Below are 15,925 nucleotides of genomic sequence, written 5' to 3'. Positions count from 1 at the left end.
GCGGAGAAGAGGAGGTTTAGGGTAACATGCTGCAGGGCTGGAGAGAGAGCCCAGAGCAGCCACAGTGTGTTTATTTGGGTGGCCTGCCTAAAGGGTGGAGGTGGGCACAGCAACCCACTCCAGTATTCTTGCCAGGAGAATCCCATGGATGGGGGAGCCCAGTGGGCTACGATCCATGGGGTTGCAAAGGGCTGGACATGACTGAAGCGACTGAGCACACACGCATGTACTACAAGGGAGACCTAAGCATCGAAGCCCACCTTCTCTAAAGACCTTTCGGAGGTGAGAACTGCCGTCTCCCGTCCCCACCCCCGGGTCGTGGATGTCTCCCCAGGCGGGTGGTAGGAGGTACCTTGTGTGAGTTCCGGAGCTTCCGCCACGTAGGTGAGACGGAACTTGTTCCTCTTCCAGCTGCGGTCATTGCTGATGAGGGAGTTGTTCGCCTTCTCGATGTTGACGTCATCACCCACGCAGAACACATCACAGGCTGCCTGTGTTACACATTATACACATTAGGAGCCACCCCCATCTTCCTCTCCGCACCTCCCCCGCCCCGGGGAATCACCAGTCCACTTCCTGTATCTCTGAATTTGCCTGTTCTGGACGTTTCGTGTACATGGACTCGGACAGTAAGTGTCCTTTTGTTCTGGCTTTTTCCACGTAGCACATGTTTTCAAGATTCATCCATGTCGTAGCATGCATCAGCACCTCATTCCTTGTTGTGCCCGAACATTCCATTGCAGGGACACACTACAGTTTGTTCATCCATTCATCATATTTAATGCTAACCAGTTTACATTTAAATCTAAATGACCACGTGTCGCCAGTGGCTACTGTACAGGTCACTGGAGATCTAGCACAAGAGGAACAAGATTGTCAAAGCAGACAGATTGGTGAGATCTGAGTTCCAGCCCGAGTCATGGCCCCCTGGGTTGGTTAACCAACTGTATGTTTTTGATTTACTTGTCTATGATTGTGAGTGAAGGATGGGTTCCTCCCAGCTCTAAAATTCCAAGGCTCTATAATTTTTTATAGACGAACTCTTTACCCTTAATACAGGAGGCTGGATTCCAGGTGGAAAATGTGTCTTAGGACCACCCAAAGTCATATGACTTGTTTAAAGCTGTCCCCTGGTTGGATACATAAGGGAAGTATCAAAGATTTTCTCAAGTTTTTTCTATTTCTGATGGATTAGGTGATCTGTCCTTGGGGGTCCCTGGGGACATGATTCCTCATGGGTCTCTAAAACTGGGGCAGATGGTTACCTTGAAGACCTTCTTAGCCCAGGTCCTGAAAGCCTCTTCCTGCCCACAAAGCTCGTCCCCCTCCCTCATCTTCAAGATCCTCTCTCCTCCAAGCTCTTCCAGGAGAGTGTCCACGGCGTGTCCAAAGGCGCAGAAGTGAGGGTATGCCCGTGAGCCAAGGCCGAACACAGAGAACCTGCCAAGAAGACAAGAGAAGCTCTGGAATAGGGGGCTGGGGTGAACGTGCAGGGGTTCCAGTGTCAGGGACTGTTCAGTCAGTTCAGTTGCTCAGTCGTGTCCGACTCTTTGCGACCCCATGAATCGCAGCATGCCAAGCCTCCCTGTCCATCACCAACTCCAGGAGTTCACTCAAACTCACGTCCATAGAGTCGGTGATGCCATCCAGCCATCTCATCCTCAGTTGTCCCCTTCTCCTCCTGCCCCCAATCCCTCCCAGCATCTTTCTTTTCCAATGAGTCAACTCTTTGCATGAGGTGGCCAAAGTATTGGAGTTTCATCTTTAGCATCATTCCTTCCAAAGAACACCCAGGACTGATCTCCTTTAGGATGGACTGGTTGGATCTCCTTGCAGTCCAAGGGACTCTCAAGAGTCTTCTCCAACACCACAGTTCAAAAGCATCAATTCTTTGGCACTCAGCTTTCTTCAAAGTCCAACTCTCACATCCATACATGACCACAGGAAAAACCATAGCCTTGACTAGACAGACCTTTGTTGGCAAAGTAATGTCTCTGCTTTTCAATATACTTTCTAGGTTGGTCACAGCTTTCCTTCCAAGGAGTAAGCGTCTTTTAGTTTCATGGCTGCAGTCACCATCTGCAGTGATTTTGGAGCCCTCAAAGATAAAGTCTGACACTGTTTCCACTGTTTCCCCATCTATTTCCCATGAAGTGATGGGACCAGATGCCATGATCTTCGTTTTCTGAATGTTGAACTTGAAGCCCACTTTTTCACCCTCCTCTTTCACTTTCATCAAGAGGCTTTTGAGTTCCTCTTCACTTTCTGCCATAAGGGTGGTGTCATCTGCATATCTGAGATTACTGATATTTCTCCCGGCAATCTTGATTCCAGCTTGTGCTTCTTCCAGCCCAGCGTTTCTCATGATGTACTCTGCATATAAGTTAAATAAGCAGGGTGACAATATACAGCCTTGACGAACTCCTTTTCCTATTTGGAACCAGTCTGTTGTTCCATGTCCAGTTCTAACTGTTGCTTCCTGACCTGCATACAGACTTCTCAAGAGGCAGGTCAGGTGGTCTGGTATTCCCATCTCTTTCAGAATTTTCCACAGTTTACTGTGATCCACACAGTCAAAGGCTTTGGCATAGTCAATAAAGCAGAAATAGATGTTTTTCTGGAACTCTCTTGCTTTTTCTATGATCCAGCGGATGTTGGCAATTTGATCTCTGGTTCCTCTGCCTTTTCTAAAACCAGCTTGAACATCTGGAAGTTCACGGTTCATGTATTGCTGAAGTCTGGATTGGAGAATTTTGAGCATTACTTTACTAGCGTGTGAGATGAGTGCAGTTGTGCAGTAGTTTGAGCATTCTTTGGCATTGCCTTTATTTGGGATTGGAACGAAAACTGACCTGTGAAGCCCTGTCCCCCAGTGTGACTGTATTTGGAGATGGGGCCTTCAAGGAGGTAACTGAGGTCAAACGAGGTCATATGGGTGGGGCCCTAATGCTTCTAAAAAGAGGGAGAGGTACCTGAGAGCTCTCTCTTCCACCCCCAGTGAGAGGCTCTCAGAGGAAAGGCCACGTGAGGACACAGCAAGAAGGCAGATGTCTGCAAGCCAGGAAGACAGGCCTCACCAGAAACTTTGAGCTTGGACTTGCAGCTTCCAGAAGTGTTAGAAACAAGTTTCTGTTGTTGAGGCCCCCAGCCTGTGGTACATTGTGGTGGCTGCCCAAGCAGATAAAGACAACTGGTACCTCCAGAAGGGCAGACCACCCCACACCCATTTGAGGAAGGCCATCTTTAAGCCTGAGAGCCCCTAAACCCTGCTCTCCCTTCCTTCTGGTCTCTGCTAGGTGCCACTGTCCTCAGGAGAAAACTCCCAGTTGGTCCTTAGGAGGATGGGTGACCTGGAACCATTGGCTGTTTCTTGAGTGTCCCTTTCTAAGCTAGACTAATTGGGAAAATTAATCTGGATTAGCCAAAAAGTTCGTTTGGGTTTTTCTGTAAGACATCGCAGAAAACCCTGAATGAACTTTTTGGCCAACTCCATACATCAGTGAAAGACTTGACTTTCTTACTCAGCATACAACTAAATTAGTTTCAAGTACAAAGAGCCTGAAAACTCTAGCATAGCAGTTCTTGGGGACCTGTGCTAACGAGGAGATCAGAAGAACCTGTCATTAATACATCCAGTGTTGGTGTGTAAACAGGTTCTTCTCAAAGGGATTGAAAGATTTATGATATGCTGGCTGTGAAATTGATTTGTTTCACAAAGCCTCTTTGCTTGGAATGGACATATACACTCTGCTATATTTAAAATGAATGCAACAAGGACCTGCCGTACAGCACATGGGATGCCGCTCAATGTTCTGCGGCAGCCTGGATGGGAGGGGAGTCTCGGGGGCAATGGATCCATGTGTATGTATGGCTGGGTCCCTTCACTGTTCACCTGAAACTATCACAACACTTGTTGGTTCATTGGCTATACCCCAGTACAAAACAAAAGAGCTTAATTTTTAAAAAATGTCTGTTTGCATAGATGCCACAAGAAAATGTTGGTGTTTGAATCAATGGGGGTCAAGTTAATGAGAATTTTCTGAAGTCTGGGAAGTAGAGGGCTGTGTCCCAGAGGACCCCTTAGTCCCGCACAGACTTGACATCACACTTCCAGGACTTGGTCCCGGCTGTGGGTCTTGGCCTCACTGGCCCTAGATGGACAAGGGAACAAGTGGGATACGAACAGCACCACAACTTGCATTTTTTTTCCAGGTTGGAATGTGACTATCCTGTGGGTGACTGTCATTTCAGACAAGTCAAGGAGTGGAGCTGTTCAACTTGCTCCTTACAGAGTCTGACTCTGTCCCTGAATCTTTCTTATTAAAGAATGATGGAGCCAGCCATCGCATGAAAGACTACAATAGGGGATGAGGGGAAAACAGTAGGACAAGCTGGGAAGTGACCCTCTTGTTATTGGAGAATGAGCCTGAGATGGGGTCCAGGTGTCTCAGAGATCGTGGGCAAGTTTACATAGATTAATATCCCCTCCTCTGAAATCCACACTGATGCTTCTTCATCTTATTCTCCCGCCCTTCTTTCCTGGGGGCTCCACAGTCTTCCCAAGGGAGGGATATAGGGTTAGGTAGCATGTTTCCCCATCACTCCTTCACCCACGATCCTCCTTTACCTGGATTCCTCACCTTTTCCCTGCAGGTGGTGAGAACTGGTGGCCAGCATGGGACTGCTTGGATGGGGGCCAAGAAGCTGCACTCCTGCCCCCAGCCATCGCCCTTAGCCTGATGCAGGTTTGAAAACTCAGTGCTAGTCATGCCTTGTGGTTAGGGAGTTGTTCCCCAAACCTCTACTATTTATTTACTTATTTTAATATTAATTTATTTATCTGGATGCACTGGGTCTTAGTTGTGGCACGTAGGATCTTTAGTTGTGACATGTGGGATCTAGTTCCCTGACCAGGGATTGACCCCAGGCCCCCTGGATTGGGAGTGCAGTCTTAGCCCCTGGAGCACCAGGGGAGTCCCTCCAATATTGATTATGTTTGAGATCCGCCATGCTTGACTACCTCTCACACTGTTATTTACTTAATAGTTGCTATTTAATTTGGTTTTAATTTGTACTCTATTTGCACAAATTATTTGTACAATTATTTGTACTAGCTATTCAAACCCACTGGTGTTCACTAAGAGACGGCCCGGGGACTTAATTCATTAACAGGCTTCCCAATCTCTGAAGGCCTGTGTCACAGTCATCTCCTATATTCACATTTCATCACAGTCTAAACCTTATGATTGTAAAATTCCTATTTTAAAACCAGAAAACCTGGAAAAATTATTATAATTGGGGCCAGATAGTAAATATTTTCAGGCTTGTAGGCTAAGAAGCAAAACTGATTCGATTATGCAGATATCTGTATAACAAGGAAGAAAATAAATTTCTGTATGCTTTTGGATTAAATTAAAAATATAATAGCAATAGTTATGGGGTACATTTTTCTAGTTATATATAGCTACTAATGAGAAGACTGGAATTTTTTTTTGAGAGGGGTATAGCATTTTGCTTAACTGGGGCTTGAAGGGAATATTTTCTATCATCAAATAAATTGTAGATGTTCATCTGTAAAAACCATTCTGGGTTGTACAGAGATATACAGTGGCTGGGCTGGATTTAGCCGATGGGCTGCAGTTTGCCAACCCCTGCTCTTAGGCATGATAGATTTAATAAGGGAAAAAATGGGTAAATGTCAAACCATGGATGTTTCAATGTCAAGCTAGAGAACATGAACTGATGTCAAAACCCATCAGTTCGAGGATGAACCAAGGGGGAACCCTAATGTAAACTATGGGCCCTGGGTGACAATGATGTGTCAATATAGGTTCATCGACTGTATAAATGCACCACCATGGTAGGGGATGGAGGTGGCTGTGTGTGTGTGTGTGTGTGTGTGTGTGTGTGTGTGTGTGCACCGAGGGTTGGGCAGGTAGTACATGCAAAATCTCTGTTGTCTTCCCTTCAATTTTGCTGTGAACCTAAAGCTACTTAAAAAAAATAAAGTTTATTAAAAAGTGTACTGATGGGGAATTCCCTGGTGGCCCAGTGGTTAGGTCTTTGTTGTACAGTTGCTCAGTCAACTCTGACTCTTTGCAGCCCCATGGACTGCAGCACACCAGGTTTCCCTGTCCTTCACCATCTCCCGGAGCTTGCTCAAACTCATGCCCATTGAGGCGGTGATGCCAACCAATCAAGTTACGTGGCATGGCCAAAAAGAAAAAAAGTGTACTGATAGAAACAATAGTTGAATATCTAGGAACCCTGTGATCTCTATCATCTTCTAAGCATTGCCCTGAGCCGGTATGGAGGAGGTTGCATTGGTGAAGGTCTAAGAGGTTCCTCAGACTGCAAGGAGATCCAACCAGTCCATCCTAAAGGAGATCAGTCCTGGGTGTTCATTGGAAGGACTGATGCTGAAGCTGAAACTCCAATACTTTGGCCACCTCATGCGAAGAGTTGACTCATTGGAAAAGACTCTGATGCTGGGAAGGACTGGGGGCAGGAGGAGAAGGGGACGACTGAGGATGAGATGGCTGGGTGGTATCACCGACTCTATGGATGTGAGTTTGAGTGAACTCCGGGAGTTGGTGATGGACAGGGAGGCCTGGGTTGCTATGATTCATGGGGTCGCAAAGAGTTGGACACGACTGAGCGACTGAACTGAAGAGGTCCCTGGCTGTGCCTGAGCACTGCTTACACAGTAGCCTCATCTTGACCAGTATCTATGAAACCAAGGGTTTGACATCCAGTTTTCTTCCTTTCCAGATACCCATGAAACTGAATCCACAACCACTGAAGTAGAAAATATCTGTCCACGTACTATCTAAAATGTTCTCATGGGATGTGACTACACTTTGGGAAACAAGGAGTCGTGACAATATTTTTTTGACTGTACATGGGAGGCAATTAGGGAGATTGAAGAAAAAAAAAAAAACAAGCAAACCCTGGATCCAAGTTTAGACCCAACTACATCAAAGTCTCTGGAGGTGGGGCTCAGGTATCTGTACATTATAAACATTTCCAAGTGATTTTGATGAGCATCCAAGGTTGGGAACCACTGGGTCATGGTGGGGTGTCCCCAGAAGCTTCTAATATATAAGATGTAGTAGCACTTATGAAGGGAACTCACTGAGTTACATCTGGGGGATTAGCATCCTTTAGCACAAATGATATGAAATTCATGCAAAGAGGTGAAACTTGGGTGATGGGGGCTCTGAAGGAGTGTGATTTTGGAAGAGGTCATAGGAGGGGTCCAGGTAATGTGGTTTAATGAAGCAGGAGGACATCCCCAAACAGTGAGAGTGCAGCTGGTTATTCAAGGGATGAATGGACATGGAAGGGAGACCCCTCCCCAAACAGAGATCCCACTTTGTTACCCTGTCCAGCTCCCCAGGAGCCTTCATCATCCGTGACGCCCCAGGCCCCTCTCTCACCTCACGTTGGCCAGGGGTCCAGTGCTCTCAAAGTTGTCTCTGAGGTCTGGCCCATCACCTGATGATTTGCGGGAGTCGGAGTACGAGGAAACGCTGTTGAAACGCACCTTGTAGCTCCTGCCAAGACGAAAGAGAGTCTGTGAACTCTGGTTCAGAGCCCCCGTCCTGGGGTTAGTACCCCCATGGCTATCTCTATTACCAGTTCTGGTTCTAGGACCTTCCCTTTGAGTGTTGAGTGAGACTGTAACACATCCATGGCCTTGACTAGAACATATCAACTCACCCTCGCCCACCACACGGACACCTAGACATCATCTGATGCTGCGCGTATTGAAAAGGTTTCAGCAGAAACAGAATCACAGACACAGACAGCAGCCTGGTGGTTGCCGAGGGGGAGGGGGTGGCGGGGTGACGGAGTGGGAGGGTGGGGTGAGCAGGGGTAGCTTTCACACAGAGAAAGGATAAACCACGAGGTCCTGCTGTACAGCACAGGGAGCTATATTCAGTAGCCTATGATAAACCATAATGGGAAAGAAAACTCAAAAAAGAATGATTATATATAACTGAATCACTTTGCTGTACAGCAGATATTAATACAACATTGTAAATCCACTATACTTCAATTAAAAAATACTAAAACTGAAAAAAAAGGAAAAGGTTTCAGACCACATTAATTGTCCATTCCTTAACCCATTAGACCATGTTTCCTTACTTCCCACATGTTAACCAGGACAAGAATCATTCTGAGATCTTGTTAAGATGCAGATCCTGACTCAGGAGGTCCAGGGTAGGGCCTACGATGCTGCATTTCCGAGAAGTTCCCAGGAGATGCCGTTGGTCCCCAAACCTCACACTGCCTAGCGAAGAATTACACTCCTGCTGTCTGCTATAGTAACCACGAAAGAATTACATTTCTGCTGTCTGCTACAGTAGCCATGGGATGCATGTGACTATTTAAATTCATCCGGATTGGATATGATGAAACACTTTGCTCCCCACGTGCACTAAACTCACCAAGGGCTTGACAGCCATGTGTGGCTAGTGGTACTGTATAGGGCGACATAGATATAGAACATTTATGTGCTCACAGAAAGGCTTATTGGGCGGTGCAGGACTGTCTCACTCAATATTCTCTTTTCTTTTTCCTATTCAAAAAAATTGAAGTATAGTGGATATACAGTATTATATAAGTTACAGGTGTACAATATAGTGATTCACAATTTTTAAAGGTTATACTCCATTTATGAGCTTCCCTGGTGGCTCAGTGGTAAAGAATTCGCCTGCCAATCCAAAATACACGGTTCAACCCTAGGTCGGAAAGATTCTCTGGAGAAGGAACTGGCAGTATTCTTGCTTGGGAAAGCCCATGGACACAGGAGCCTGGTGGGCTACAGTCTACAGGGTTGAAAAAGAGGTGGACACCACTTGGCGACTAAACAACAACTCCATTTATAGTTATTTTAAAATATTGACCACATTCCCTGTGTTATACAATATAACATTGCAGCTTATTTTACACATAATAGCTTGCACCTCTTAATCCCCTACCCCTATTTTAACCCTTCCCTCTCTCCATTGGTAACCACTACAACATTCTCTTTCAATAAGGCTATCATCTTTAGACATTTCAAGGGTCTTTCACATTTCACATTTCAAATAAACATGAAAAATGTTCAGACACAGCCTGAAAAGAGACTGGATTTCTTATGAAGTTGTTTCAAAGAAGGAGAAAAATGTCACTGGGACTCAAACCTCGGCATCGGAGGCTCAGGAGCCTCGAAATTAAAAAAAAAACAAAAATGGTTTCCCAGTTTTCTTCTAAAAGTGGTAAGTTCTGTTCTCAGATAAGGCAAAAACCAATAAAACTCCAAGACCAACAAAACAAAACAAACCCCCAAACAACAACAAAAGACTTTCATAAAACCCTCAAATCAAAACCCCAAACACAAAAACTCAACACACAAATCTGAGTGCAGAAGACAAAAAAAAGAAATTGCGCATTCTGGCAGCAGGGTTTCTAAGCTGGATGTTCTTCAAAGTTTTTGCTCCAGCATCAGGAAAGTTCTAAATATATGTAAGTGTATTTTCTGCCCTAAAATAGTCTCACATTGAGTCACATCTCCAAATAAGTCCTGTAACATATCAGGGGGTGGCTGTGTTGTTAGTGTGGGAGGTAGGGTTGATGGTTGTGGGGTAAAAATATCAGCACATGTATTTGTATGAGGTTTGAGGCTTTTCCAAATGTGTTCCTCTTTGTTATCATCCTTCGATCCCTGCACCAGCTCCCAGAGATGGTCGGGGCAGAGATAGTTTCTCCCTATTTGGAAGGTGAGAAAGACAGAGAAGCCCAGAGAGGTCAAGTAACAAGCTCAAGGTTACTCAGTGTGTTAGTGCCATGGCCTGCGTTAGAACTCGGGTCTCCTTGAGACAGGGGCGTGGCATTCGATGCTGCAGTATTGGGCATGCGCACGTACATACTCATCGCCATGCGCGCGAGTGCTTACACCATTCACGCACGCACATGAACGCCGGGCAAACACGATCACACAGGTGCATCCTGCACGTGCACACGTGCATGTGAGCACACACACACACACACACACACACACACAAGCACGCATGTGCACATACAGATGCTCTACCTGCGCTGGCTGTCACGAACTGCAGCCAGACCGTGGACTTCTCTGTCACCACGGGAGAGGGGAGGCCCTTTACGGGGAAAGAAACGCAAGGGTTCCGGGTACCTAGAGGGGAGAATGGATGGTGCCCTATCTCTCCCTGGAGGAGGGGTGAGGGGGACCTGCTGAAGACCACCAGGATGGGGTGGGGAGGAGAGAGGCAGAGAGGGTGAGGAATAAGATGCTGGTCTTAAAAACAGGAGGGCTGACCACCAGGGACTCAGCTGTCCCCTGGGTATGGGATGTAGGCAAGTTTGGCAACGTGTGCTTGGCTGAAAGAGAACCAAGAGGGATGTTCTGCAGAACACAGCCTCTGAACGCCAGTCAGGGAATTCCCTGGCAGTCCAGTGGCTAAGACTTCACCTCCAAGTGCAGGGGTGCAGGCTCGATTCTTGGTCAGGGAGCTAAGATCTCACATGCCTTTTGGCCAAAAAACCAAAACATAAAACAGAAGCAGTACTGTAGCAAATTGTATAAAGACTTTAAAAGCGGTCCACATTTTTAAAAACCCAAACAAAATAAACAACAAATAAAATGCCAGCCAGCGATGACATCCAATCCTCAGCTTAAGACCTACTCCATGGTGCAGGCAACACCGCATGTGATGCTCTCGAAGAAAGGCAGCTTATTACTCACAGGTTGTATGTTCTCTGCTTTGAGGGGATTTAAGGGCTTTTCACAGGTAATTTTGGTTACGAGTGTTTGTCACCTTATGAAATATCTGTAGAACCCAACCCATGTTAAGTGGTTTTACCAGTAACATCTTTTGACCTCAGGCATTCTTTTTTGCCTTAGGAGGTATCTTGTTTGAAGTCAGCCTCCACGTTAGTGGATGCAACTCCGCCATGAACATCAGATGGAAAAGTTCTAGGTAAAGAAGCTCACTGATTCTGAATGTAAGCTTCCAAAGGGTGGAGTAATAACAACTATATTTACAGGGCACTCAGCTTTTCATGGGGCGTCCCTGATGGCTCAAGCACTAAAGCATCTACCTGCAATGCAGGAGACGTGGGTTCCATCCCTGGGTCAGGAAGACCCCCTGGAAAAGGAAATGGCAATCCACTCGAGTATTCTTGCCTGGTAAATCCCTTGGAGGAACCTGGCAGGCTACAGTCCATTGGGCTGCAGAGTCGGACATAACTCAGCACACACGCACAGCTTCTCATAGGATGCTGATACCTACTTTTTACCTTGATTCTTACAAATTAGAAAGTTCATGCAGGTAGAATAAACACAATTTGATGCAAAAAGAAACTGAGGCACAGGGCTGTAAGGTGATTAAAGACCAGAATGTCCACTTCAGTGGACCGCAGATACCCACTGGCTAAAATAAGTCACAGATGGACTTCAGGTCACAAAAGTATCCAGAACTCAGAGCTGAACCCCAGATGCCAAGAGACAACATTTGGTTTCCCCCAGAGAGTGTCACGGACACTGGCGGGTCGTTTACTTACTTCCTTTCCTCGTGCACAGAGTTAGGGTTCCTCATTTCCATCAGAGCACAGCCAAATTTCTGGAGGTCGAAAGAGACAAGCAGGATGTGAGGCAGATATGATTACCTTGGGAATGGGTTTGGGCAGAGGGTCTGGGGGTCCCGACTGGCAAAAGAGGAGCCTGATGCCTGGGGGCCAGGGTGTCAGGGGTTTGGGCCAGGCAGCAGTGGTGTGAGTGGAAGAGGACTGTTTATAAAGGGCTACAAGTGTGGATGCCCCGCCCCCCCACCTCAGCACGCAAATTCCCTTTGTAGTGGTTTTCTACAAAATATTGTCCCTGCTTCTCTCATCTGGAGTGGGGGACACCAAGCTCTTGACTGGAGCATCCACTGCAAAGAAGTAGTGAGCTCAGGTGACAACATTTTCAGGAGGGCTTGGCTGGTCAGCGGACGCCAGCAGACTGAGGACTTGGAGTTGTCCAGTCTTGGCACAACCTGGACCCAAATCGAGGTCACTGGCTTTGCGATTCTGGGAGGATCTGCTACTGAAGAGCAGGGCAGGTGGAAACAGCTGCCAGAATAGGAGCTCATCTCACCTCCCCATTCTCAGGGGGGTCTCCATTGCCAAAGGTGCTGGTAACCACCAGGACCAGAGTTTCATGTTCCAGGTGTACAATGTCATATTCTTCCATGGACATCACCTAGGTGGGAGAACGAGAGGGGAGAGGAAGGGAGAAGGTGATGAGGAGAGAGAAGGGGTAGGAGAGAAAAAGTGATGGGGGAAGAGGAGAGAGGAAGAAGAGGAGTTATCTTGAGCCATCTCTTTAGGACAGAGATCCAAAGGTTCTGGGTGCCACTGTTTCAATGGGCTCAAGTGGGTAGAACTAAAAGCTTGTTGGTAGTATGGGTTGCCTTTGGCCTGAAGGACTGCAGAGAGTCTGGGGCAACGCGTTGGCTGCCAGTAGAGACTGATCTTGACTGGGACTCCTGGGCTTCTTACAACCAATGGATGCCGGAGTCTTCTTGACCATGTGTAGGCTGGGAATGGCCCAGCTGGATCTGACCAACTGTGTGCTCAGGTTGCTTTCCAGTCCCCCATCCAGCAACGCGGAGGGCCTGGGCCAAACACGTCTGTGTGCCAAGTCGCTGCAACCCTATAACTGTTTACAACCCTATGGACTGTAGCTCATCAGGCTCCTCCAACCCAGGGATTCTCCAGGCAAGAATAGCGGAGTAGGTTACCATACCCTCCTCCAGGGGATCTTCCGACCCAAAGATCAAACCTGTGTCTCTTAAGTCCTGCACTGGCAGGCAGGTGTTTTTGTTTTTGTTTTTGTTTTTACCATGAGCACCACCTTAAAGACTGCTTTGCCCTATCTCTTAGAATTCCTTGGGTACCCTTTCTCAAAGTAGATCCGAGGAAAACACTGTCTCCCTTAGATGTGCTTTAAAAATAAGTGAGCCATAAGCGAACATCTTTGGGATACATTTATTTTCTCTCCTCTCCTCTTTTGGAGATGGTAACACACATGTGCAGAGTAAAGGCTCTGAGAATTCCTGCAGCAAAGAAACCCACTGAATTGTATGAAATGCGGGGCTTCCCAGACTAACTTCCAGATTTGTTTTTCAGAAACTTTCTAACATTTTGGTCGAGAACTGGGGGTTATGATTCCTGAACTCCTGGAGAGTTCACAGGGAGAGAAGCATCATTGTCCCTTGAAATATATGCAGGTGGGCTGATGGGCATCTTCAGATGTGCTGTTACCCACTCTCTAAGGGTTCTTCTCTGCTGACTTCCTCTGTCCCCTCCCCAGCTTCACCAGGAGGGCCCAGAGAGCATGGTAACAGCCTGCTACCCACCTTGGCATCAAAAGCATGTTTGAAGATCTCACACAAGGTTTTGGCATAAGCCTGCGACTTGCCCGTCTCTGTGGCATAAAGGATGGTAGCCTTGACCCTCTTGGCCATAGCCTGCCCCATCAGTTTGGCTGAGAACTTGACGGCTCTGTGGGGGAATAGGGTGGAGAGAAAGACAGGAAATGTAGAAGGGAGGAAGGGTGTCAGGCTGGGACTTGGGGGCAAGAACCACGATCCACGAGATATAACAGAGGGAACATACTCTCCTCATCTCTGATGGCATCAGGGATACTCAAAGTGTGAGCTGAGGTGCCCTATTGATCCCTTTCTTAAGTCCCTCCAGAGCAACCAGTCATGAGCTAACATGGTTGGTGAGCTTTGCTAGTTTGTTACTTGATGGATCGATCCCAGCCGTGAGGACCTTGGTTTGCCAAGCATTGCCCCCAAAGATGATCATTCATTCATTCACTCACTCATTTGGCCATTCATCATGTGTTTTGTTGAGGCCTGGCTATGTGCCAGGCATTGTTATAGGAATGGAAAAACAGAGAAATGGCTGTCATGGGGCTTCCATTCTTGTGTGTGAGTGAGAGAGAGAGAGAGAGAAAATGAATCACTAATAAATCAACAGGCATTGAACTTGAGGGGATTTTAGAGGTTTATAACTCCACAAAAGAAGGGCCAGGTCTGGTGTAGTCAGCCATGCACATCCAGGGTTTTGCAGAGGGTGATTCTTAATAGGCACTAAATATCTACCAAGAGCAGGAATGGATTTTAAACCCGCTGCTACCACCAAAGCTCTGGGGAGCTTAAATGTCAAGTTGGGGCTCTTTCTGGTTAAATGGAGAGTCCAGAAACAGTGTTTTCTTCCTTCCCATCTATGAGGATGTGGGCTTGGCAGGTGGGCCAGAGGCTCAGGAATGCCTGGGTTCACCTTCCAAGCAAGCATCCCTGTTCTAAGTAGGAATCTCTTTGAGTAGATAAATTGCTAATTTACCCCCACCTGGGGATTATTGGTGGTAAATTCATCATTTTTTAGACTCAGGGAAACCACCCACGCTGCCTGAGTTAAGGGGGAGAAACAGAAAAGAATAAAAGGCACCTGGAGGGTTCCCTTTGAATGACTGGAGCAGAAAAAAGCATCTGTAATTAACTCCCATTGTTTCTTCCTCAAACTTAATAGTGCAATTAATGCTTTAGATTTTTCCCTCCCTTCTTCCCTCAGAGACAGGTTGAACTGAACTGAAGCCAAAGGCTGCTATGCCTGAGAACTGGTGATGCTCTCGTTAGGGAAGGGATGGCTGCTCATGTGCTCCAGCTTGGCTGGAAGATAACTGTGAGGTGGAAGGAGAAGGGGGAGGGAGGGGAGGGGAGATCCCGTGGACCATATGGGCGGAGCCAGGACCTAGGTTTCAGTCCCTGCAGGATCTACCAGTCACCTGTAGAGAGCAGAGAGTTCTAGAAACGAGGGGCTGAGGAAAGTGAGTGAGTAGCTTGGTGCACAATAGCTCCTCTGCCAAAAAGTGAGCTTCAAATAAGGGGTCTGTGAGGAGTGGATCAGGGAGTTCTCTGTCTTTAGACAGAAGGCAGGCATCCCCATTTAACCATCTCAGTCAGCCTACTTGTCCCCTGGCTGACCACAGGTTCTTCAGGACAATGACTCTTCAGTAACCTTGGTCCCTGATCCTCTCCCCTCCCTCCTGTTCTCGGTGAAATCTTACTCATTTCATTCATTAACTCATCTCCTGAAGGAAGCCCCCTTTGACCTCTCAGACTCGGTGACGTCTATGAGGCTTCCGTGACTCCTTCCTCGATGGTAGCTGGGAGCTTCACGAGGGCAGGATCACATTATTAGGCTTGTCATGGCATCTCTGGGGCCCAGCACAGTGCCTGGCACTGAGTATCCATTTTTGGTGGCCAGATGAGTGAACTGAATGAGCGAGATGAGATTCAGCCCTGACGAGTGTCCACTCTAGGCAGTGGTGTGCCGGAGCCAGCTCATCCCAGCTCCTCCTGACTCTGGCTTCAGTGACTTCCTGTTGGGAGCTTGAAAATGGCCATAGCGGGAATATTTACACCATGGAAATTGGCAAATGTTACAAGTCTATGAATGTTATTATTACTGTGGCCACCATTATCATTAGGAGAGCTGGCTTATCAACACAACACTGCTTCCAGGACAAGAATTTGGGAACCTGGGGGTGGGAAGAGAGGTTGGGAAGGAGAAGGGTCATGGCAATGTTCACATCCCAGACTCTGGGGCAAAGGAGGGACAGGAATGTTGGAGAAAATGGAGAAGTTACGTCACACGACAGAGAGAAGCACAGCATCCTCCCAGCCTTCTTTTCTGGGGCTTTCTGAATCTGGGGACACATACATCCCCCCCCCACATTCCAGCTTTAGGAGACTTACTCTGCCAGCTTCTTGAAGCCGATGGCTCGCCGTTTTGTGGGGGTCCCGTTGGTGCCTTTCCAGACATGGGTGTTCCAAGGGTCAGGCTGGGGAGAGAGGACCATGGT

General features: G+C 47.2%; 1 protein-coding gene across 6 annotated transcripts in view; it reads right to left on the bottom strand.

Moving 5' to 3' along the window:
* Nucleotides 1-15,925, bottom strand: part of NOS1 (nitric oxide synthase 1) — a 196,357-nt gene that overhangs the window by 25,674 nt on the left and 154,758 nt on the right. For 3 of the 6 annotated variants that reach the window (XM_086348007.1, XM_086348005.1, XM_086348006.1), the window contains exons 13-20: nucleotides 15,819-15,904; nucleotides 13,410-13,554; nucleotides 12,146-12,250; nucleotides 11,572-11,630; nucleotides 10,082-10,183; nucleotides 7,440-7,556; nucleotides 1,266-1,440; nucleotides 353-491 (exon numbers count right to left, since the gene is read on the bottom strand). In XM_086348007.1, coding sequence (XP_086204133.1) covers nucleotides 353-491; nucleotides 1,266-1,440; nucleotides 7,440-7,556; nucleotides 10,082-10,183; nucleotides 11,572-11,630; nucleotides 12,146-12,250; nucleotides 13,410-13,554; nucleotides 15,819-15,904 — 928 coding nt within the window. Of the gene's footprint in view, nucleotides 1-352; nucleotides 492-1,265; nucleotides 1,441-7,439; nucleotides 7,557-10,081; nucleotides 10,184-11,571; nucleotides 11,631-12,145; nucleotides 12,251-13,409; nucleotides 13,555-15,818; nucleotides 15,905-15,925 lie in introns of those variants that run through there. The other 3 variants (XM_086348009.1, XM_086348008.1, XM_086348010.1) reach the window with 2 other exon arrangements.

This window comes from Bos grunniens, chromosome 17, assembly GCF_055505025.1.
Source record: "Bos grunniens cultivar Pamir isolate PY7600 chromosome 17, Bosgru_T2T1.0, whole genome shotgun sequence".
NCBI classification, from domain to species: Eukaryota; Metazoa; Chordata; class Mammalia; order Artiodactyla; family Bovidae; genus Bos; species Bos grunniens.
The sequence above is the reverse complement of the archived record's forward strand: the minus strand, read 5'-3'. Positions and strand labels throughout refer to the sequence as shown.